Source organism: Leopardus geoffroyi, chromosome C1, assembly GCF_018350155.1.
Source record: "Leopardus geoffroyi isolate Oge1 chromosome C1, O.geoffroyi_Oge1_pat1.0, whole genome shotgun sequence".
In the NCBI taxonomy this organism is placed as follows: Eukaryota; Metazoa; Chordata; class Mammalia; order Carnivora; family Felidae; genus Leopardus; species Leopardus geoffroyi.
Window position 1 is genome coordinate 4,577,882 of NC_059328.1, and position 23,375 is coordinate 4,601,256.

The 23,375-nt window shown below is 44.7% G+C and overlaps 1 protein-coding gene across 10 annotated transcripts in view; it reads left to right on the plus strand.

Moving 5' to 3' along the window:
* Nucleotides 1-23,375, plus strand: part of CAMTA1 (calmodulin binding transcription activator 1) — an 855,981-nt gene that overhangs the window by 70,476 nt on the left and 762,130 nt on the right. Inside the window, exon 4 of one of the 10 annotated variants that reach the window (XM_045475525.1) lies at nt 13,484-13,766. The exons of the other annotated variants lie outside the window; for them this stretch is intronic. Coding sequence (XP_045331481.1) covers nt 13,484-13,492 — 9 coding nt within the window. The 3' untranslated portion in view covers nt 13,493-13,766. Of the gene's footprint in view, nt 1-13,483; nt 13,767-23,375 lie in introns of those variants that run through there. 10 annotated transcript variants of the gene reach the window in all.

A 23,375-nucleotide genomic window follows, 5' to 3' on the forward strand; every position in this document is an offset into this window, starting at 1 on the left:
TCTGGTAGCAGATGATCCTCCTCCTGACATTGTCAGAGGTCAGTAGTAGCCAAACGCTCTGTCATGGTGCCTATGTCGTTCCTCTCACTTTATGTCATGATGTAGGCATTTTGTCATCTTACATCATCACAGCAAGAAGGGTGAGTACAGTACAGTAAGATATTTTGAGAGAAAGGCCACATTCACGTAACTTTTATCGCAGTATGTTGTTACAGTTCAATTTTATTATTAGTTATTAATCTCTTAACGTATATATTAAGCATTATCAGAGAACATATACATAGGAAAAAACACAGTCTGTAGAGGGCTCAGTTCTCTCTGTGGTTTCAGGCATCCACCGAGGGTGTTCCTCGCAGATAAGGGGGGACCTACTGTAAATTATATTTGCTTTTAGAGGATTTAACTATATTTTTAGAGGGCTTAATTATATTTTGAATTCTTTGAGTTAACTTTGTTTCATGACATTAGTTTTGTCCACTGTATATTTCTCAGTTATATTAATAATAATTTACATATCTCCTCATCCTCCGGGGTATTACCCAGGTGAAAGGTGGCTGTTTCTAGTAATTTAAAAATCAAATTGGTAGTATATATTGATTTATATATTGAAATTCTTTTACAACCTGTCTTGCTCCCTTAAAGTGGTGGTGCTGGCGGTGTGTGTGTGTGTGTGTGTGTGTGTGCGCGTGCATGTGCACGTGTGCGGTGGCAGTTTTATGCCAGTTAAACCAGTTTAGCTAGAGTTCAACTGCAGCGCTTACGTATTGAGTTTAAAGTTACACTCCTTGCCTTTATTCTTCCGATCAGTTAACTGGACCCATCCTTCAGTGAGTGTTTCATGTAGCCTTTGCTAAGTTTTGCCTTGTGGTGATCTTTTGTTTGCTTGAAATCGTATTGACAGACCATAACTCCTTCTTCTCATTTAGGTATGCATGAAGATTGCCCTTTATTTGTCAAGTCTTAGGCTTTTTATTTGAAGATTCCAATGCCATATGTAATGTTGTCCTAGCTCAAGAAGATGTAACTTCTGACTGATGAGTGTAGGGCATTCCTTTGTTGAAAAGAATTTGATACAGATGTTTTAAGACCATTCGGTCATAGCTGGAAGCTGGCTTATATTCAGAGGACTGTGAATGAGGAACAGGGAGCATACTAAATCGCCTACATCCTTTTTGCCATAGGTAATCTACCCCTCCCAATGAAATCACTTTATTAGATTTCTATTATAAATGTATACAAACATATATTTAATTACAAAGATAATTAATGATCATTGGAAGCATGCTAACAACAAAGGAGTGTAGAGATTAAAAATTGAAACTTTTTCTTAAAATTTACACCTCAGGAGATAACCATTGTCAACAATTTGATTTATATCCTTCCCTGAACGTTAAAGGTGCATATGTAAATCACGTATGAGTGTGTAATGAATATGCATACATATGTGTGTGTGTGTTTACGTGTATATGTATACGTGAGAACATACATCCCCCTTCTCCCAACACACACACAGGAGGAATCACGCATGCTTCTTGCCTGACCATTCTTTTGCCCATGCCACTCTCTGTTGTGCTCATTTCCCATGCCAGAGCCATAGCCAGGGATGTTTTGTAAAAATTTAAAGCAATCCCTTATGGATTGTCCCAGCATTTGGCTCATGTAATCAATGATGCACTTAACATTCTTGTTCTCATATTTTTGCACACTTCTCCAGTTATTTCCATAGGAGAGAGGCCTGCCAGTAGAGCTATTCATCCGAGAGTGTAAACATTTGTCATGTGCCCTCTAGAAAGGCTGTACCAATTTGTATTCTCAGTAGTTGAGTATGAGTGTCCATTTCTTCAAACCCTAACCAACACTTGGTTTTAAAATTCTTTTCTCAGGTGAAAAATCACATGTCTGTTAATTTGCATTTCTTTGTATGTTCCTAAGATTTGGCATGTTTTGGCTACTTGTATTACTTTTTTGACTTGTCTGATCATTCTTCTGCCCTTTTCTTCATCTTTTTCTTTCTGATTTCTTCGTTTTTCTGTAAACAAGTGTGTGTATCATTTTGCCGTGGCTAGTCACCTGTATTTCAGTCTTAATTTTCTGAACTCGTTATACATCCCCTGGCAGTCCTATGTGTCATGCACTCATGACTCTTTCTGGCCTTGATAGTGTGCCTGGGACAGTCTCCCCACCTCAGTTACGTAGTGTTTTCCCTAGATTTTCTTCCCTGTTTTGTGCTTTTATCCTTAGATGTTTAATACAAATAAACATATTCTGTAAATGGGTAGATAGGTTGAGGTAGATCGCTAATTTCATCCCCCCCATGCATGCTTATTATTGAATCCCTGAGCCTTTCATACTGATTGAAATGTTGCCTGATTACCTTGTGCTAAGTTTCCACAAGCACGTGGTTCTTTAGCTTGATGCCCCCTGTTCATTGATCTCTTTATTGTGTCTTCATCAGACCCACACTGTGTGCTCTTCTTTCCTTACACACTTACTTAATTTTGATCGGTCCGATGTATCATGAATATTATTACTCGTATCTGTTCTCAGAGATCTTTCAGAAACTGGAGTGTGACTTCATTGGCTTCTCTGAATGATCTGAACACCAGTTTCTGTAAGCTGAGGTCACAATCTCTTTTTGCTTTTGGCAGCAAATGTTGTGGGTTGATGAAGAAAATGAATTAAAGCGACTTTTCTTGCCCCTGAGAGTAGAATTGAAATGATCGCTAACCTTCATTCCTCTAGCTGTTGATTCCCAGCTTTCCTCCCATCTGGGAACACATCCAAAAATAATAGTATTTCCAGGGTATGCTGGGTTAGTGGGTGAGTTCTCTTGAGGTCACAGCCCACCGGGCAGGGCTCTGGGTGGCCTGGGCCCCTTGCAGAGCCTGAAGGGCTCAGTGCCTGTTACCCATGTATCATGGGTGGCATGTCATGAGGGCGTGCTGACCTAGGTTAAGGTGTTCCAGCGTTACGTAGTTTTCATCATAGGTCATCATAGCTTCATATGGATTCACCATTCTGAGAGCCAGACTTGTTTTTAAAACATTTTAATCATGGTAGATATGTAGAACATAAAATGTATCATCTTAGCTCCATTTTTAAGTATACAGTTCTTTGGCATTACCTGTATTCACATTGTTGTGTACCTGTCCCCAGCATCTAGCTCCTGAACTCTTTCCTCTTGTGGAACTGAAACTCTGTTCCCATTAAAAAAAAAATTTTTTTTAATGTTTATTTTTGAGACAGACAGCGTGAGCACAGGAGGGGCAGAGAGAGAGGGAGACACAGAATCCGAAGCAGACTCCAGGCTCTGAGCTGTCAGCACAGAGCCCGACGCGGGGCTCGAACTCACGAACCGTGAGATCATGACCTGAGCCGAAGTCGGACGCTTAACTGACTGAGCCACCCAGGCGCCCCCCTCTGTTCCCATTAAACAGTAACTCCCATTCTCTCCTGCCCCCCAGCCTCTGGCAAACCTCTGTTCCCCTCTCTGTCTCTGTGAATTTGACTACTAAGTTCTTCATAGAAGTGGAATGATGCAATATTTGTCTTTTTGTGTCTGGCTTGTTTCACTTAGTATAACATTCTCAAGGTTCATCCATGTTGTAGCAGGTGTCAGAATGTCCTTCCTTTTTATAGGCTGAGTGATACTCTGTTACGTACACACTGCACCTAATTTCTCCCATCTGTCCGCTGATGGACACCTGGCTTGCCTCCACCGTTGGGTGTTGTGATTATATTGCTGTGAACGGGGTGTGCAGATCTGAGAGCCAGACTTCTTAGAAGAGTTGTCTTTCCCCCCACTTTTGCCTCTGATTCAAATACTCCAGTCTGATTTTAGCTTCCATGATTCTGCTGAAACTTCTTGCTTAGATCACCAGTAATCTCAGAGTTGTTTAATATATTTTTTGGGCTTATCTGATTAGGTTTCTCAGATGTAGTCAAGCAAGTTGAACACGCCTTTTCCCTTGGCCTCTGGGATGGTGTCTGCTCCTGGCTTTCCTCCCACGTGCTGGTTTTTGTTCTTGATCTCTACTCAGCATCTGAAGGTGGAATTTCTTCGGGGCTTGAAAGTAGACCTTTCCTGTGTGACTGTTAAGTGTGGATTATTTCTGGGAATCTGAGGGCCTTTACATCTTGATTTCCATTCTTTATCTCAGTGACACCTCCCTGCCTGCCCTCTGCCCGTCCATTCCACAGATTCGGGCCATCCAGGCTCCTGTTTGTTTTTGAGCCCAGCGCTCTCTGCCCAGCTCCACGCCAGAGCTGCCTACCTGATGTCTCTGCTGGAGGGTCTGACGAGCTTCTGCTTCGTGTGTCTGAAAAAGAATTGATTGTCTTCCTCTCTGTCTCTCCTGTCTCAATAAAGGGCTCCAGTCAGACCTGGGGCAGGGGGGCAGTTTTAAAATAAACTTCTGCAGTCTCACAATAGGTTTCGATATGCAGAAAAGTTGCAAGAATATTTCAGAGGGTTTCTGTGTACCCCCTGCTCAGTTTCTCTCTTAACGTTACTTTGGTACACTGGTCCCATCCAATCTGTACTGATGCATTATTATAAACTAAACTCCACCCATTATCCAGATTACCTTGGTTTTCCCCTAAAGTCCTTTTCTGTTCCAGGACTCCATCCAGGATGCCACATTACATTCAGTCAGGTCTCTGTAGGCTCTTCTGGACTGTGACAGCTTCTCAGACTTTCCTTGTTTTTGTTGTCCTTGACAGATCACGTATTTTGTATGTCCTTCAGTTGGGTTTGTCTGCTCTTTTCCTCACCACTAGGCTTGGGGTTATGGGTTTGGGGAAGGCAGACCCCAGAGGTACACTGTCATCCTCGTCACGTCCTATCAAGGGTGCCTGCTGTCAACATGACTCGTCACTGACGGTGTTAACCTTGGTCACCTAGCTGAGGTGGTGTTGATCAGGTTTCTCCTCTGTGCGTTACTATTTTTCCCCCTCAGAGGCCATTTTGCCTCCTCTTCCTCCTTTTACTCCACACTGAATCCATACCTACTGGTTCTGTTTGCAGATAAATTTCCTTTCTGTCCAAATCACTTTTTACAGCCACCACTGCCGTCTAAGCCACCATCACCTGGGCCCAGACTGCTTTGAGGGATCTCCTGGCTCCTGTCCCTACTTGTACCCTTGCCTCCTCCCGACCCAGTCTCCACCCTGATACCAGAGTGGTCTTTTATTTATTTATTTATGTATGTATGTATGTATGTATGTATGTATGTATGTATGTATTCATTTATTTATTTTTTATTTTATTTTATTTTATTTTATTTTATTTTATTTATTATTTTTTTTTCTTCAACGTTTTATTTATTTTTGGGACAGAGAGAGACAGAGCATGAACGGGGGAGGGGCAGAGAGAGAGGGAGACACAGAATCGGAAACAGGCTCCAGGCTCTGAGCCATCAGCCCAGAGCCCGACGCGGGGCTCGAACTCACGGACCGCGAGATCGTGACCTGGCTGAAGTCGGACGCTAACCGACTGCGCCACCCAGGCGCCCCAGAGTGGTCTTTTAAACATGCAGCAGGGTTACAGTACCCCTTTTCTCAGTCCTCTAGTTGATTTCCTATTGTACTGGAGATGTCATCCCAACTACTCAACATGGTCTGTGAGGCCTGTGCGATCTGTCACCCTCCAGCCTCCGGCCAAGCCCCTCTCCCCTTGATTCCTGTTCCGTCCCCTGTTTCTTTTCCCTGAGTCCCTCCTTCTGCACTGTCAGCTGCTTCCTGCTCTGCTGCCTTTTACATGTCACTTACGCTGCTTAAAAGATGGTCACTCTCCACCTTGTCCTTCGTATCTCTGCTGTATGTTATTTCCTTAGGGGAAACTTGCAGGCCCCCTTGAGAGCTGCAGGGACACCCCTGCAGGGGTCTGCACACGGCCTTGCACTCCTTCACTCTGCGTGGTGCCCTGTGTGTGGGAGTCCTCACTCGCAGGCTGAGGCCTCTCTGCCCTTCACTGTGTGCCCCTGGCACCTCTTGTACTGAGCCCACCCCAGAGTTAGGTACTCAGTAAGTATTTGTTGAATAAATGGATCTGTCTTCTATTAAAATTAAAAAAAAAAATTTTTTTTTTATGTTTATTCATTTTTGAAAGACAGAGAGACAGAGCACAAGCAGGGGTGGGGTGGAGAGAGAGGGGCACACAGAATCTGAAGCAGGCTCCAGGCTTTGAGCTGTCAGCACAGTGTGCGATGTGGGGCTCGAACTCACGAACCGTGAGATCATGACCTGAGCCGAACTCAGACACTCAACCAACTGAGCCACCCAGAAGCCCCTAAAAAATTTTTTTTTACTGTTTATTTTTGACAGAGAGAGACAGAGTGTGAGCGGGGGAGGGGCAGAGAGAGACAGGGAGACACAGAATCCGAAGTAGGCTCCAGGCTCCAAGCTGTCCGGCCCAGAGCCAGACATGGGGCTCAAGCCCACGAACTGTGAGATCATGAGCCGATCCAAAGTTGTATGCTTAACCGACTGAGCCACCCAGGCACCCCAAGATCTGTCATTTATTTACAATAGTGGGTAGAACTGCAGAGTGGAAAACAGGTTTAGGTTTATCTTCCTTTTTTCAAACATGCAAATATGCAAATAAGGCTTTGAATTTAATGCTATCATTCCACTGCTGTAAATCCTATCTGTATCCTTTAATATTTTTTAATGTTTATTTTTATTTGAGAGAGAGAGAGAGAGAGACAGAGAGACAGTGCATGAGCTGGGGAGGGGCAGAGAGAGACCAGAATCTGATGCTGGCTCCAGGCTCTGAGCTGTCAACACAGAGCCCAATGCGGGGCTCGAACCTACCGGCCATGAAATATGACCTGATCTGAAGTTGGATGCTTAACCAACTGAGCCACCCAGGTGCCCCCCCCACCTGTATCCTTTTGCATTTTGTAAGGTCCTGTGATGGGTACAGCAGTGGATCTGGAAGCATGTATTCACCTGAAGGACCTACCTATTCATTTCTTGCCTTTCCTAACATGTGCAGAGCCCTGGACAGGGTAGGGCCAGTGGGAACCTTCCATACCCTTTGGTGCTAAGTCATGGAGTAGGGCAGATCTGGACAGATTGTAGTTTGAATTCCAGCTCTACCTTTTTAAGGTCTATATCTTGAACTTAACCTTTTCCGCCTGCAGAAATGGGAACAGCATTGTAAACCTTGGAAAGAATGAGATAAGAAAAAGGATGTAAGATGATCAGGATCATAATCGTTGCAATCACACAGCTAATGTTGATTGCTTTGTAGGTCCTAAGCACTATGCTAAGCAGTTTATATTACTTACTGTCATTCTCACAGTAACCCTATGAAGTGGGGGTGTCATTATCTTCATGTTGTCAATGAAGAGAGTGAGACTCAGTGAAAATTTAAATAATTTGTCCAAGGTCATGGAAGTATTAAGTGGTAGAACTGTTACTGGAAGCTAGAACCACGTGACCTGGTTTCAGAGCCCGGGAAGGACTGACTTCGCTGTGTCTTGTGAAGCCACCGACCTTTCAGTGTAGCTTCTTCATTCTTTTGGGTTTTAAAGACTTTTTAGGGATCGGTTGGCATTTTTAAAATGTTAATAGTTTTGGGAGGGAGGACTGCCTTAAAGCTGTTATCAGCTGGAATTTGTTCCTTAACTGTCCACTTTGGCAGCTCTGACATGGTGACTGACACCTGCCTGTAGGAGGCAGGTCATGTGTGGGGCTGGAGGGGGTGGTTGGACCTACTTGGGCCCTGTTTCTTACAGCGATGATTGTGACTGTTCTGGTCTGACTCTCTTGGTGCTTTTACCAAAACTGCAGTCTGTGTAGTTCCTCGTTTGATGCACTGGGCTGTAATCTCCCTGTGACAGGACTTGGGAAACCATTTTTACAAATGACTTGGTTTAAATAAATAAGACTTACTGAGTTTGAAGTCTGAGCATCAGTGAAAAGAGAAGGCAAAGGTCGGAGTCTTAATGATCCTGATTATCGTGCAGGAAGCTGTGGAGCAGTTAAAGGGAGCGCGGGCATGCGCGATCAGTAAACTGAGGAACAAGTAAGATACAAGTAAGGTACGCAGTGGACCAGCGTGTTTCCCTTTTGTTTTATTTCTTATAAATTTGTATTTGGGGGAATTTGGCATATGTTGTGTTGCTCTTTTTCCCTAGTGGGATAGTATCAGAAAGGAATGGGTGTTGGCTACGGCAAGTTGACATAAATTTCAAATCCGAAGAAAAAAAATGTGAGAATATTCGGTGAATTTACATGTCATTTGCAAAGCTAGGAGTATGTCTAAAGCTGATTTCATCATTTCGGAGAAACGGTCAGAGTTCTCTGATTTTCCATTTAGAAAATGTGGTTCTAGAGTTGGGGTCCAGCGGCTCAGCAATAAGTGGTTCCCCCACACTCCCCCTTGGCTCTCAGCCTTCTCTGCATGGGGGCCACAGCACGGCCATGTGGCTCAAAGGGTGTAGGGGTGGGCAGAGTCTCTGTCTTGCATGCCCCCTCATTCTTAAGTAGCTTTTTCGAGGTTTAATTGGCATGTAATAAATGGCACGGACTTAAGTGTGCAGTGAAGGGTGTGCACGTGCCCACACCGCACGGCCCTGCTCCACCATAATGAACATATTCATCACTCTGAAGAGTTCCTGGGGGCTCTTTGCTGTCCCTTCCTCCCACGCTCTTCATTCTTTCCTGAAACCTTTGAAGCTGTTGGGGGGGAGGTGGGTGGGAATGACATTGTTGAGGGTAAAATCATAGGTAGAAAGTATTTAACCTGTAGTTTTGGCTTTTATTTTCTTTCCGAAGACTAGTGGAAGTAAGGTGATGATCGTAGGTATCGGTTGCTCTGTCACTGATAGAAAGTTTGGAGAAAAAGACCCACAAATCTCTTTGAACAGACTATCTTTGAGAAGCTTGGCAGAGCTGTATTTCCGGAGAAGTTGAAGAAATGGTAGAGATGGTGACTGTTGTCGGAAGGGCACAGAAGACCAAATGCTTTTTGTTCTCTTAGTTTCTCAATAGATGGTATTTCTTTTTTTTTTTTTTTTTTTTTTTTAAGAAATATTTTTTTTTTTTCAACATTCATTTTTGGGACAGAGAGAGACAGAGCATGAACGGGGGAGGGGCAGAGAGAGAGGGAGACACAGAATCAGAAACAGGCTCCAGGCTCTGAGCCATCAGCCCAGAGCCCGACGCGGGGCTCGAACTCACGGACCGCGAGATCGTGACCTGGCTGAAGTCGGACGCTCAACCGACTGCGCCACCCAGGCGCCCCAATAGATGGTATTTCTAACAAACCCTATCATGGAAAGGCGATAGGAATATAATCCCCACTTAACTGAAGGATATACTTAGCTCAAGTGCATTTTATTTCAGTTTTATTGAATGACATGTTGGTGATTTATTTCCTTGTATTTATAGGTAAAGATTTGTTTTTTGTTTTTGTTTTGGCTCACACTGTAAACTTTTGGCTGGCCATTTCTCTTTTTCATCTCTGAACATACTTGCTGAGGTTAGTTTCTGTTGTAGAAAGCATTGTACTGTTGAGTTACTAGACGTTTTGTAAAGAAGTAGTAAGATAGGGCTGTACTGTCATTTGTTGCCAGCTGTCTCCTAGCATCCTGACTCTGCATTTTCTCGGCTCTTTATTTTTCATGTCTTTTTGGTTCTTCCATGTGTTTTATTTTGTAAGTAATATGCTTGAGGTGAATGAAAATGGCAGCATTTGTGTTATGATTTAATTAACCTCATTAGAAATGATGTTCTTTGTCCTGTGTTTATTTAGTTGAGAAATGAGCCAATTCTCTGTGCCTATAAATGCTGGCTGGTCTTTGGCAAAAATAAGTAAATAAGTAAAAATTAACTAGAATACAAAGTGTGTTGGAAAACCTGTCCCTCTAAAAAGTGGTCCAGACATTGAGAGCTTAATTAATATGGGTGAGGGTTTCCCTGCAAAAAGTATTCTTCACCAGAACTCTGATGACCTGATGGTCTTATGAAAATGAAGCTTGGTTGTTTATTTTTTTTTGATGTTATTACTCTGCACTATGGCAGCATAGTTTTCCAGTTTATGGATGTCTTTTTTTTTTTTTTTTTAATATTTATTTATTTTTGAGAGTGAAAGAGATAGCACTAGCAGGGAAGGGGCAGATAGAGAAGGAGACACAGAGTCTGAAGCAGGCTCCAGGCTCCTAGCTGTCAGCACAGAGCCTGATGTGGGCCTCGAACTCACGAGCCATGATATCGTGACCTGAGCTGAAATTGTCCGTTTAACTGACTGAGCACCCAGGCCCCCCAAGTTTTCCAGTTTAGATTGAGAATAGCGTACATGTTAGTTATACCCCTCAAGTTTTAGGAGGTAGTAGGATTTTTGAGCATTTGTTGTTGAATTCAGTTACTGGTAATCATTTTGGAAGGGAACTGTCTTGCAGTAGATGAGCCCTCTGTGTACCCCTTGGTGGAGAAGTGCCAATTCTACCGACGAGAGATTTGTTTTGGGTTGAAGAAGCCCCCTTAGTCTTTGCATGCACCGGTTTGTATAAATTCAGTCCGTTTGTTGTCAGCCAGTAAACGGCCTCAGGGAAGAAAAGGGGGTTCCTGGAGGAGATCTGAGGATGGTAATTGGTTCCTGGGCCACTCTGTCTGGGGTCCAGGAAGGGGGCTGGGAAAATCTTTCTATCCATCAGGTTTTGGCTTGGGCCAGTCCTTTGAACAAAAAATAAAAAGCTACTCAGGCCCCATAGCTTCTGGAATTCTGAGCCAACCTGTCGCTTCACCAGATTTCAGGTCAAGTAGACAATTGCCAGATTGTTTCTGTGGGAAAATGTCTGTGTGTTCCAAGTGCCTGCCTCAGCAAAGGGGCTCTGGTGACAATGCGTGCCCTGCCCCTGAGCCCTCCTTTTACACATGAAAGTATGTTCCAGGAACCTTGGGTACTAGGGATGTGCTGACTCCTGGTGGCCTTTATTCTCCTCCACCCCAATTAAAATCATTTGAAAAACATTAGCTAAAGTCCTTCATAGATTTCTTGAGTCACCCAGAATTTAATTTATTGGCACAAACTTATTCAGAGCCACTTGTTTGTCAGAGCTTGCAAGTATTTAGCTGGGAGAGTTCTGTTTGTGTTTGTTACTCAGGCTGTGATCGTATCTGTGGTATGATCTGTGGGAAAGTGCTTGGTTGTAGCGAGAGCAGTTCCTTGCTCCTGGGCGTCTGTCATGTTGGAATGGGTTGGTGTGTCTGCAGCTTTGGCAGGGCTTAAACTGGTAGAAAATTTGGGCTAACATATTTTTGTGAGTTGGTGAATTTTAGAAGTGATTTAGAAGACTTTAGAAAAAGTCTCTATAAGGACTCCATCCTCTAGTTTTAAGAGGAAATTAGTTAATAAATGCACGTGTCTTGGTGATGAAGGGGTAGATGCAGATACTTGATCAGAGTAGATACACTTTTTGTCACTTTATTTAAAATATTTTTTTAATGTTTATTTTTATTTTTGAGACAGAGAGAGACAGAGCATGAATGGGGGAGGGTCAGAGAGAGAGGGAGACACAGCATCTGAAACAGGCTCCAGGCTCTGAGCTGTCAGCACAGAGCCTGACGCGGGGCTCAAACTCACAGACCATGAGATCATGACCTGAGCCGGTCGGACGCTTAACTGACTGAGCCACCCAGGCGCCCCACTTTATTTATTTTTTATTTATTTATTTTTAGAGAGAGAGAGAGAGAGAGAGCAAGGGAGGGGCAGAGAGAGAGAGAAAGAGAGACTCCCAAGCACGCTTCGAGGTGTCAGCACAGAGTCCGACCCAGGGCTGGAGTTGAATGCCTGAACTGCGAGATCATGACCTGACCTGAGCCCCAGTTGGAAGCTTAACTGACTGAGCCACCCAGGCTCCCCACTTATTTTTGTCATTTTAATAGATCTTTTAGTAAAACAAACTTGACACACCGCTGGCTTCTAGCCTTCTCCCGCAAACCTGAGCACCAGCCCCTAGAACAACACACGCCTGTGTTTGATAGGCTGTCGATTCCTGCTGCAGGGCTCCCAGTCGCCTGCATGCCTCCCAGCAGCAAATACATATGTGACAGACTTTCCATGAGATGAGCATTCCAGAGAAATGAAATGCTAGTTTACTTTTCAGTAGCTATGGAACTTAAAAAAATCGTGTTTTTAGAATCGTGGCCTTAAGGCACTAACACACTGGTATCTGGTGCATGCAGCTCTCTGCACGTCCTTTGTAACAGAATCTAATCGGGGGAACCGAAATCTGATGTTTATGGAGTTTGTTTAGTTATTGATTGCTCTCAGCCATCAGAAAGCATATGCTGTTCCTTTTGATAAAATCCTTTCGGGCAGTTGTCTGTATTTTAATATGTAAGTGTCTTTGGAATTTGATTTGAACAAGGTAAACTCAGAATGTCAGATACTGTGGGGTGCAATGCAACTAGGGGCCTGGAAGAAGGGCGGTGCTGACATCAGGTCCTTTGTGGCTCCCCACGGAGCCTGTCACTTACCCTGGAGCCACTGTTTGCACCGCCTGCCAGAGCCTGCTGTCCAGGAGGTGCTGTGGACTGTGGGTCCTGAAATCAGGGAGTGTTCCCTGTTAGAGAGCAGACGATCTCGATCATGGTTGTGTTCACTTCCTTCAGTAGTGACAGGAGTATGGGAATTACTTGCTGTAAGTGTTAATTGTCATGCTTGCTGTTGCCGCAAAGTAGGTTTGTGGTGACTCAGGTGGTAGCCGCGTGTTGCAAAACACAACCTTAGCTCTTCCTGTCCTTTTTAAAGCCGATGGTTCTAATCTGTTAATGAGGAAGATGAGTAAATAATAACAAAAAATTGAAGCCTAACCTGTCAGGTACTTTTTTTTCATTGTCAGATACTTCTCTTGTCCAGCTTCTACTAATTCTGTGTAAATCCATTAGAACTAGCAAGTTATTTTGCCTAAAATGTGTTTTCTCCCCTCGGTGCAGTGAAAGTTGAATGTGAGAACAGATCTTAATAGATGGAGTTGCACAGTTTATTTCATCATGTATCACTTTATTGCTATCTTCTAGAACATTGTTACACTAAATGTTCCAATAATGGAAATTTTATGCAGCTACTTCAAATGAAACAAATTTGCAAAAACTCAATTTTGGAACTCATTCCTTGAGGAGAGGAAAAAACCTCACCACACTGTGACCAAATTAGATTTCTGATCTATTGGCAACTTATCAAACACTGTAATTTCCAGAAAACAGGGTCTGGGGTCCAGTGGAAATGTCAGTACTTCACAGTCACTTATGATCAGAGATGTTTTGGGTTTTAATGTTATACGGTTAAATGTCTGCAAAAATTTTGTTGGTAACAGGTAATTGAAATTTGGTTTTGTGCCTACATAAAAATGGCTCTACACGGAATCAGGAATGACTTGTGTTCAATTACAGGGGAGTCTTCTTTTCAAGAACTTGATTTTAAATTCTCAGAGATACTAGTTTTACTTACTAGAGCTCCTTTGTTTTGCAGAGATCATGATGCAGCCGTCCTTTTGGATTTCTTTTTAATAATGTGTGACCCTTCACCTTTGATCCCCTGACCTGCATTACCTTGGTAACCATTTCATTTTTTAATTTAATTTCATTTTTTAATTTTGGTGTACAAGCTGTAACATTTCATCTCTCAAAGTGTAACACGCTGATTTCCTCAAATAGAGATACCCCTTTGAGCGATAAATTTGCAAAATGCTGTCTTCATTTTCTGTATTAAAATTCATTTCAGTTTTTAAAATAAAGTGTAATCTGTGTTTTCATCCTTCTAAAATTTAAGTTTAGTGAGTGCCTCTCCCCGTACAATATTATCTCCTTTTCTATTCGTGTTTTGCAATAGCTAAGTTAACTTGGTGATCACACATAACTCACATACGCAGCAACCAGCCACCACCTCCTCGTTCCACATACACCCCTTCCCCATCAGCACATACCCCACCCTTTGCAGATTACCTCCTCTGTCTTTCAGAGATAGTGGCGACTTGAATTTACTAGTCTTAGTTGCCACATTCTACAACCTCAGATTACATTTTATGTTCTCAAGTATTATTGGGTCAGAAAATTGAGCCCCTTAGTTCCATGTATGGGCTAGAAGATAAGAAAGTCGTCTTTTTCCCAAAATGTACCTTTCCCCTCCTTTAATACTTATGTCATTATTTGAGGCGTAAGTTGAGAACAGGCAACATTTTTAACATGATCAGAAATGTCCTTTTGTCTCTGCTGAAGCCTGGGTGGTCAGCTGCAGTGGTCTGTATACCTGATTGCTTTATGACATATGCTATTTGGTGACTGTTGTTCAGACATTTTTAACTGTATTCTGTTTTTCAGAAAATTCTTACTCAGAAGCAAAACAAACCAAAGTCTAAAAATAAAAGTCAAACTTGATTTAATTCTTTGAACTGGCAGGATATTCCTAAGAAATCATGTTCCTTAAAAAAAAAAAAAAAAAAAAAAAAAAAAATCATGTGAAATTTCTTAGCCTGGCCTGCTGAAGCACAGATTATTTTTTAAGTGTCTCATTATTTTATTCTCTAACATTTAATGCTGATGCTTTAATTGCACACAGCTGAAGCTGCTAAATGAGCACTGAAATGGATTTAAGTCCTCTCTGAGCTTTGTTGATACCTATAAAAGTTTATGTCATTCATTAGAACCACAAATTAAAATTAGTTGTAGTGAGCTGTTCATTGGAGATTGGAACTCTCATGAACACTTCTTCAGGCTTACTGGCTTGTTTTTGTCTGTTACACTTACATACCTGTAAAACTGCCTGTGACCTTGGGTGTCTTTTCACAGAATTGCAAAATACCAGAGCTGAGAAATATAAATCTTGTGATTACAAAGCCAGGAAGTGCATGGAATGAATGTCCCAATAGTTGTGAGCAACTTATTTGTCGCCTTGCATTTTAAGGTGTTGTTGTTGTTTTTAAATGAGAATGCTTTCAAAGTTGTGTAGGAATGTTTTCCAGATCCTACCCATTACTCGTTCCTCTGATGTGACATCCTTCCCGCACCTCAGGAGTTGTGCCCGGCTGGAGTTTACCCTACGGAGACTCTCAGGGCTGAAAGGGGCCGTGTGGCCCTCACAGCCACCCAGCCCCTGTGGGGAGCGGGCTGCTGGTCCCCAGAGGGTCACATGCTCCCTGTTGACAGAATCAGGGCCTCTTGACATCTTCCCCGTAGGCTGCCATGTCTCCTAGAGACAGTCAGATAGTTTATTCATAAGTCCAGTAGGAGCTGGAGAGGCATACATAGGTGCCCAAGAGAAATGCTTTATTGTGATATTTTGTTTTGCAATTAGGTCAGTTAGATTTTCTTTAAAGTTTTCTGCTAAGTGCATTTTAAGATAACTTCATTTTTCAAAGAGAGCTAGTGTTTGGACATATTTATGATTTATTTTTAATAAGCGCTTATTTGCGTAGTATTTAGGAATTCTAGTAAGTTGTAAGCCGCACGGATGTGGTTTTTTAAAGCATGATTAGAGAAGACTCTAGTCTGGAAGTCAGAAAAACCTGCTTTTGACTAGCAGGGTATCTGGATGTGCCGTTCTTGTCTTTTAAGGTAGTTCTACAAAACTAAAGAACTGGAGTAGAAAGACTTCAAAGACTTTGATGTGATGTTATTAAAAACAGTGAAATCAGTTGTTCGGCTTAACGGTGTAGGAGTTTCTGAAACATTATGTGGATTCTACTTCAGTTTCCTTTTATGTGAAATGTAGATGTTGTTATGTCTCCTACTTGCTTTTTAGGGTGGTTGGCAGGATAAATGAAACACTGTATGCTGGCCGCACTGGGAATCCGGGAGGAAGGTGCTTTGAACTTAAACTTCATCCTGTGGCTGTCCTATTGGCCGCAGCCATCGTCATGCTGAGAGGCGGGTGGAGTGGATTCTGTACTGAGTGGCCGGGAGCACGGGCTCTGGGGCCAGGTTGCCTTGGGTCCAGTGCCACTTCCCACCTGGGTCCCTTAGGGTGGTTTGACCTGTCTGTGCCTCAGTTTCCTCCTCTTTGAAATGGAGATGGTAGGAATAGCTACCTACTCAGAGGGTCATGATGCATCTCTGGGGAGTCGATGTCTGCACAGTACTTAGAGCAGGGGTGGCAGGCAGGGTGGCAGTGGCTGTGGCGTCCAGGCCAGATTCTGCACGCCAGGAGAACCCCAGGCAGGATGGGGTTTCAGTGACACGGAATTCTGAGGGGAGCACACACCTTGCAGGAAGCGAAGCTTCAGAGAGCTTCCCCGTTAGTCTTCTGACTGAGAGAGCTGGACGTGCTCCCAGGGAGGGGAGCCAGGACGGGACACTTATGGTTATGAGGCGCCTCTAAAGCAGGTGCCGGTTCAGGTGCGTAAAGGTACCTCTGGGCCCCTGACCTTTAGGAAGAAAACTTTAGATGATTCAGAGCACTTAATCCTTTGTTGATAGGTCCCTTTGAGTTAGCGGTTTTTGGCTGTGGAGATACAAGAAAAGAGACCCCTCATCTTTCACTTAGTTTGGCACGGATTCCTTCTCCTTTAGCTTCGACAAGCTGTCCGGTGGGCTCCCAAGGAGTCAGAAAACCGTATGAGGCTTCAGTGCTTCCTTCTAAGTCGAAAAAGGGGAGGCAGTCACTGTTTGGGGGCGGGGAGGGGGGTGTCACGTGTATTTTCGGGTCATTTCCATGCACTTTAATCATCTACATTTTTCTGAGGTGGGTGGTGGTTTGCACCAGAGAACACTGATGCTCAGGCGGTTGGATCCGCCTTCACGGGTCATACTCCTTGGAAATCACAGAACAGGGACTTAAATCTAGGTGCTGTCCTTCTCCTGGCACCTGCTTCCTTGGGGTTCCTGGCAAACGTGGCTGCACCCTGACCAGAAATAGTTCCGCTGTTTGGTCACAGGGGACTCAGCTGTGTGCATTACTGTCCCTCAGCCATCAGCAGCCCTGACTTAGTAAGGTCTCCGGTGACCTGCCTCCACCATTGCCGGGAAGGCTCCATCATATGTGTGGTCCTCACAGGGGCTCCCCAGCAGTGGCTTCCATTCCTTCTTGGCTGCACACCCAGGATCACTTGTTAGCTTTATAAAGTATGGAGCCCTGGCCGTGTCCCAGCCTCTGATCTGGCCTTTCTAGCTGAGAGCCATTGATCGCTGGGTTCAGCAATCTAGGGAGTTTATGTTATAGACAGAAAATAATGTAAATAATTTGTGCACGTATAGACTCATGCTTCCAGAACATGGCCCAGTGCTATTCTATAGTTAGCTATTTTGGAAGTTAAATGGGCCTTTGTGGGCCAATTTAGTAATTTAGCCATCTGTAATCAGCACCCTTTCTGTGGGAAAATTCCCAGCCGTCCACTCCACAGACTGTAGTTTTCTGGAAGTGGGCGTCTGACCATCCCCAAAACCAGGTTTGAAGTTAATCACAGAACTGAATGCAGTTAGGGGGCTCTGCCTTCTTCCTCTCTCACTTCTCCTTTTTTCTCCCGTTTTGTATCTTTATTTTCCCCTCCTTTCCTCTGGCTCCCAACTCCTCCTCCTCCTGTCCTTCCTCTTTTTTTTTTTTCTCCATCCATCGTCCACATGCCTCTGGGCGTTTCTGTCGTCAGACGGCAGAGCACTGGCAGTCGTCCAGGGGGCGTAGCACCAAGTAGGTGTTCACATCGACATTCCTTAATTTGTCTTCACATCGATCTTTCTGAGGAGTAGGCACTACCCTTCATTAGCCTGAACACGGTCAGCTTTTGTTTGTGATTCACTGAGTAGGACACAATGTGGGATACTAGGATGGACTTGACCGTTGTCGAGGCACCGGTATCAGGCTTTTAGTGTATTTGCTGCATGGTTTCCAGAGCTGGACATGAGCGGATTCCACAGGCGGAGCGCTCTGAGGGCGAGCAGCGGGCCTCCTCGTGGCCCCCATCCGGCCGCTGAGGAGCCGTTCTGATGGAGATTAGCCCTTCTTCGGGCATCGAGGAGGCCAGGGAACGCTTGGGACGAGGATGAGATGTTCCTGCCATTCCTCAGTGGCCGTCGGCCGTAGCCAGAGAGGGGCTAGCGAAAGAGAGGCGGTGGCGGTGCGGCTGCACCTTCAGGAAGTCACGGGAAACCTCTCCTGTTAGTTCTCGTCTGTGCTTCTGGTTTCCCTGCGAAACGGGCCACGGTTACCGTGGCTCCGTGTGACATGCTTCGGAACCATAGGATTTAGACCAGACTTGCCACTCTCCTCATGAATCTTTCCCCTGGGTCACCAGTACGTGGCGTGAGGACACATAGCACATCCGCCCGCCTCAAGACTGCGGTGAGTCGGGTTCGATTGTCCAGTGCTTTTGCTCTCATCTGTGCTGATCCTTTTAAATACTTGACCCCTCTTCGCCCTTCACTTTTCCAAGGAGAATCCTGAGTGTTTCACTTCTCTCGTTATGGTGGCAAGAGGACAGGCGGGGAGGGCTGGAACTCTGGGCTGGGCCGTTTGACCCGGCACTGCCTGCTCGTGTGATGCCACAGCGTCCGGCCCGGGGGCTCGCGCATAGTAGACGCTCAGCAAACACTCCTTCTGTTCTCATTAGCGCAGGTAATTAAGAGCAGGAGCTGATAGACTGCACGTATCTGTGCAGAGATATATCTGTAATTAAAGTTTTAATTAAAGAAACACCAGACCAGGCAGATGGTTCTTATGCCTGCATCCTGTAAACTAGGCAGTCATGGCTTTTCGATCTTGCAAACAAGCAAAGCAGAGACCCGCATCACTCGTGGACGGCACCGGAGGGGAGGGGTACTCTTATTAACCAGCCATAATCTAATCTTGGCAGTACTCTGTGTGATGCCAAATCCAGGGATGATCGTTGCAGTTTGAAATGGAAATACAATACATCAAAGTTCTGTCCCTACCAAAGCTTTTAAGCCTCCAGTCAAGGGCATTACCACAGCCCAGCTGGTATATCACAAGGCATGTGGTTTTGTGCTAGATCACAAAAGCTGACAAAGGGTTATGTAGGATCGTCAGCTGAATACAGTATTAAATTAGAGTGCTATCATCCTGAGCTTTTGGGTTTTGCCACCGTATAGCAGTGCAGCATTGGGATACGGGACGTGTGCCTGCCTGGCTCGTGCAGGCCCTCTGTGTTGTTTATGTCACAGTGACCTTAATGGCCAAGTGCAGAATTTAAAAAGCACGACAGCCACCGGGGATAACCGAAAAAAACTTACCTCGGGTCTTATCACTTAGAAAAACCTCTGTCCAGGGAGCCCCATTCGTTTGTTCAGGTCGGGCCACTGTCAGTAGGAGGCCCGAGCAGTGCAGAGAAGAGGCTTTGGGAGGTCCATGCCAGTTCACCTTGACCTCTTGGGATGCATCCTCTTGTTAGCCCCCGGTTTCTTGCCCTTCCTCGTATCGTTCACCCATAATGCTCGTCTGGCATTGCTGCACTGCCCGTAGGGTTCTGCAGCTGAATTATATGCCAGCCGATAAAGGTGTGTTTTTACCGCCTACGTCTCCCTCATGTTTGTCTGGTAGAACCACTGCTGAAGATGTTCGCTTTCCATCTCGCGGTGAAACATGGTAGTTTTGAGGGTTAGGAGAGTTGTTTCTACTTTGCTTAACTATAGGTGACCTTGTCCCTGTTTCTTTTACTTATTTATTATTTTTTTGATGTTTATTTATTTACAGAGAGAGCGAGAGCGTGCACGAGCAGGGGAGGGGCAGAGAGAGAGAGAGGGAAAGAGAGAAACCTAAGCAGGCTCTGTGCTCAGTGTAGAGCCTGACGGGAACTTGACATCATGAACCATGAGATCATGGCCTGAACTGAGATCAAGAGTCGGAGGCTTAACCTGGTGAGCCACCCAGTCACTCCAACCCCCATTTCTTTGAAAGGAAGTAGGGCTCTCACCTGAAAAAGTTCGTGTCGTACCAGGATGCATAGGTATCTTCCTATCAAAGACCATGGCACAAAATAGTAGAAACCAGAACTACTTTATTTGTTTATTTTTTTAACGTTTTATTTACTTACTTTGAGGGAGGGAGAGAGAGGGAGAGAGAGCGAGCAAGCAGGGAAGGGCAGAAAGAGAGGGAAAGAGAGAAAGGATCCGAAGCAGGCTCCATGCTACCAGCATGGAGCCCAACGTGGGGCTCAAACCCACAAACTGTGAGATCATGACCTGAGCTGAAACCAACTCAGCCACCCAGGCACCCCAACCCAGGAGTACTTTTTAACTCATCTTCATACCATCTGTAAATCAGAACTCTGTAATTCTAGCAGAAGTGCCAAATCCACGGACCTGTGATGCACGCTGTGAGTAGCGCATGTGTCTGACAGGTAGAGATGTTTTCACCATCTTTTTGCTTGGGGAAGACTTTCGCTATTTGGCAAGATAGTCTTTGTTTCTAGAAAAAGCCAGTTGGGGGCGCCTAGGTGGCTCAGTCGGTCAAGCGTCCGACTTCAGCTCAGGTCATGATCTCGAGGTTCGTGAGTTTGAGCCCCGCGTCGGGCTCTGTGCTGACAGCTCAGAGCCTGGAGCCTGCTTCGGATTCATTCTCTCTCTCTCTCTCTCTCTCTCTCTCTCTCTGACTCTCCCTCTCTCTCTCTCTGTCCCTCCCCCACTTGTGCGCTCGCACGGTCTCTCTCTCCAAAGTAAATAAATACACATTAAAGAAAAAATGCAGCCAGTTAAATGTAAGCTTTGAATAAATGGTCTTTGATGCTTGTGTCCAGGAATTCTCTTGGGACCTATATATATATATATATATATATATATATATATACATATATATATATATATATATATACACATATATACATATACATATATATATACATATATATATACACACATATATATATATACATATATATATATATATATATATATATATCTGTGCTCCTAGGTAGTAAGGTGGCATTTCATATGCAGAATTTGAACCTGACCGGCTGTGAAATCTGTTTATTGTCTCATTTGGCTGGAGATGTGAGCATGTAACCCAGGCGTATGCAGCACAGCGTGTAGGAGGCTTCCTGGGAGGTGACGTGTTGCTACCCCGAGGTCGGCAGGGGTGCCTTCCTTCGGGGTCTCAGTTGTTGTTTCCCCACCTCCTCAAACATACCCGCCTGGAGTAGGAGATTATCCATTTCATTCTGTGCTGGGTTTGAAGAGAGCTTTTGCTCTCCCTGGTGTCAGTGTATGGCTGGAGCAGGGGGTAGAGTGTTGTCTACCCTCAAATGACTTAAACTCAAACGCTCATTTGCTGAGTATATATTGTATTGAATGTCCGGTAGCAGATGCCGTCCTCGTTACCAGGAGTAACCAGGAATAACCAGGAATAACCAGTAAACGAAAGAAGGCCATTCACCTCAAAAAGCTTATTTTCTGTTGGAGGGAGCTGTCACAACCAATAAGTAAACAAAAAAACAAGCAATGGGACACTTGGATGGCTCAGTCAGTTAAGGGTCTGACTCTTTGACTTCAGCTCAGTTCATGATCTCATGGTTTGTGGGATTGAACCCGTGTTGGGCTCTGCACTGACAGTGTGGAGCCTACTTGGGATTCTCTCTCTCCCTGTCTCTCTGCCCCTCCCCTGCTCGCTCTCTCTCTCCCCCTCTCTTTCAAAATAAATAAATAAACATGAAAAAATTTTAAATGGTTAAAATGGCAAATTAAAAAAAACAAGTACCAGTAATTGATTGATTATATGTACCTGTTATTACATTTGTTAGCTATTTACTCCTCAGAACACTGAGGAAGTGGGTGCTCTTGTTATCCTCGTTTTGCAGGGGAGGAAACCGAGGTACAGAGAGGTGACTGTAACCACCCAGTGTCACGTAGCAGGACATGGTGCTGTGGGTCTTTCCCCCCAGGTAACCTGCCTGCTGGTTTCATGCTCTTACACACCCTGTGACTTTCTCTTTTAAAAAACGGCCTATTGTGTTTATTTCTACATAAGCATGGAGACGTTGACGATAGTAAGTGTGATGAGGAGCCGGGAAGCAAAGTAAACCATTTATTAGAGGGTTCCTGGATGTCGGCCCGGGTGGGTGCATGTGTGTGCTATTTAGCAAGTGTGACTTGAGCAGGTGTCTTTCTTGTACGGTGATTTGAAGGAAGTGACACAGTGATCCAGGCAGTATCTGGAGTAAGACTGTTCCAAACAGCAGAAGCAAAGGCCTGAAGGTGGATGTGAGTTTGGCAGGAGCAGGAGAGAAGCCAGGAGAATAGTGAGGAAGCCAGTGTGGTCACACTGAGTGAGGGTTGGAGCAGAGGAAGACGAGGTAGCCAGGAGCTGGATCCCGCAGGGCCTGACAGGTCATGGTCAAGTCTTTTGATTTTAGTGAATGAGAAAGGAAGGCATCTGAGAATTTTGGAGCAGGGAGACGACCTGATGTAAAGGATCACTCTGAATGTAGCGCAGAGAACAGTCTAGGGCGGGGGTTGGCAAATGGCCACCCGCAGGCCAAATCCAGCCAGCCACCTGTTTTGTGCAGCCCGCAAAACTAAGATGCTTTTTACATTTCTAAATGGTTGAAAAAAATAAGGTGAATAATAATAATTTGTGATACATGAGCATTCTGTGTAATTCAAATTTCAGTGTCCATTTGAGTTCTAGTTTTATTGGAATCAAGCCACGCTCATTCGTTTGCATATTGTCTGAGTCTGCTTTTGAGCTGCAACAGCCAAGTTGAGTGGTTGCGACAGAGACCATCTGGCCCACAAAGCCTAAAATATTTACTATCTGGCCCTTTAAGAAAAAGTTTGCAGCTCCCTGGTTTAGGGTGGTAGGAATGGAAATAAGGAGACCAGTGAGACCGTCCAGGGCTGAGGGTGGCCTGGACGAGGGTGTTGAGAAGCGGTCAGATGCTGGATGTGTTTCAGAGGAAGAGCTGACAGGTTGTGTGCAAGTATGAGGAGTCGGGGTTGATGCCAATGTTTTTGCACTGAGCAGCTGGAAGAATGCAGTTTCTCTTTGCTGAGATTGGGAAGCCCGTGGGAGCTGCAGGTTGGGGAGAAAGGGTGAGGAGAAAGCAAGAGTTGTGTTTTGGACGTGTTAATTCCAGGATGCCAAGTGTAGGTGTTGACTAGGGAGTCACATAGAGGAGTTGTAATCTAGAGGAGGAGAGGCCTAGGCTCAAGCCAGACTTTGCAGTCTTTGCAGCATATAGAAGGTTCTTACAGCTCTGGGACATGTGAAATCCTGAAGGGGGTATGGGTAGGGAGAGGCGTTCAAACACGGAGCGCTGGGGTGTTAAGAGGAGGAAAGAGAAGGAAGCAAAGGAGAATGGAAAGGAACAACCAGAGAAGGAAAACCAGGAGAGTGGGGTCTCCTGGAAGAATGTGTTTCAAAGCAGAGTGATCATCGATGTCAGATGCTGCTAAAGGTCAGGTCAGATGCAGACTGAGAATTG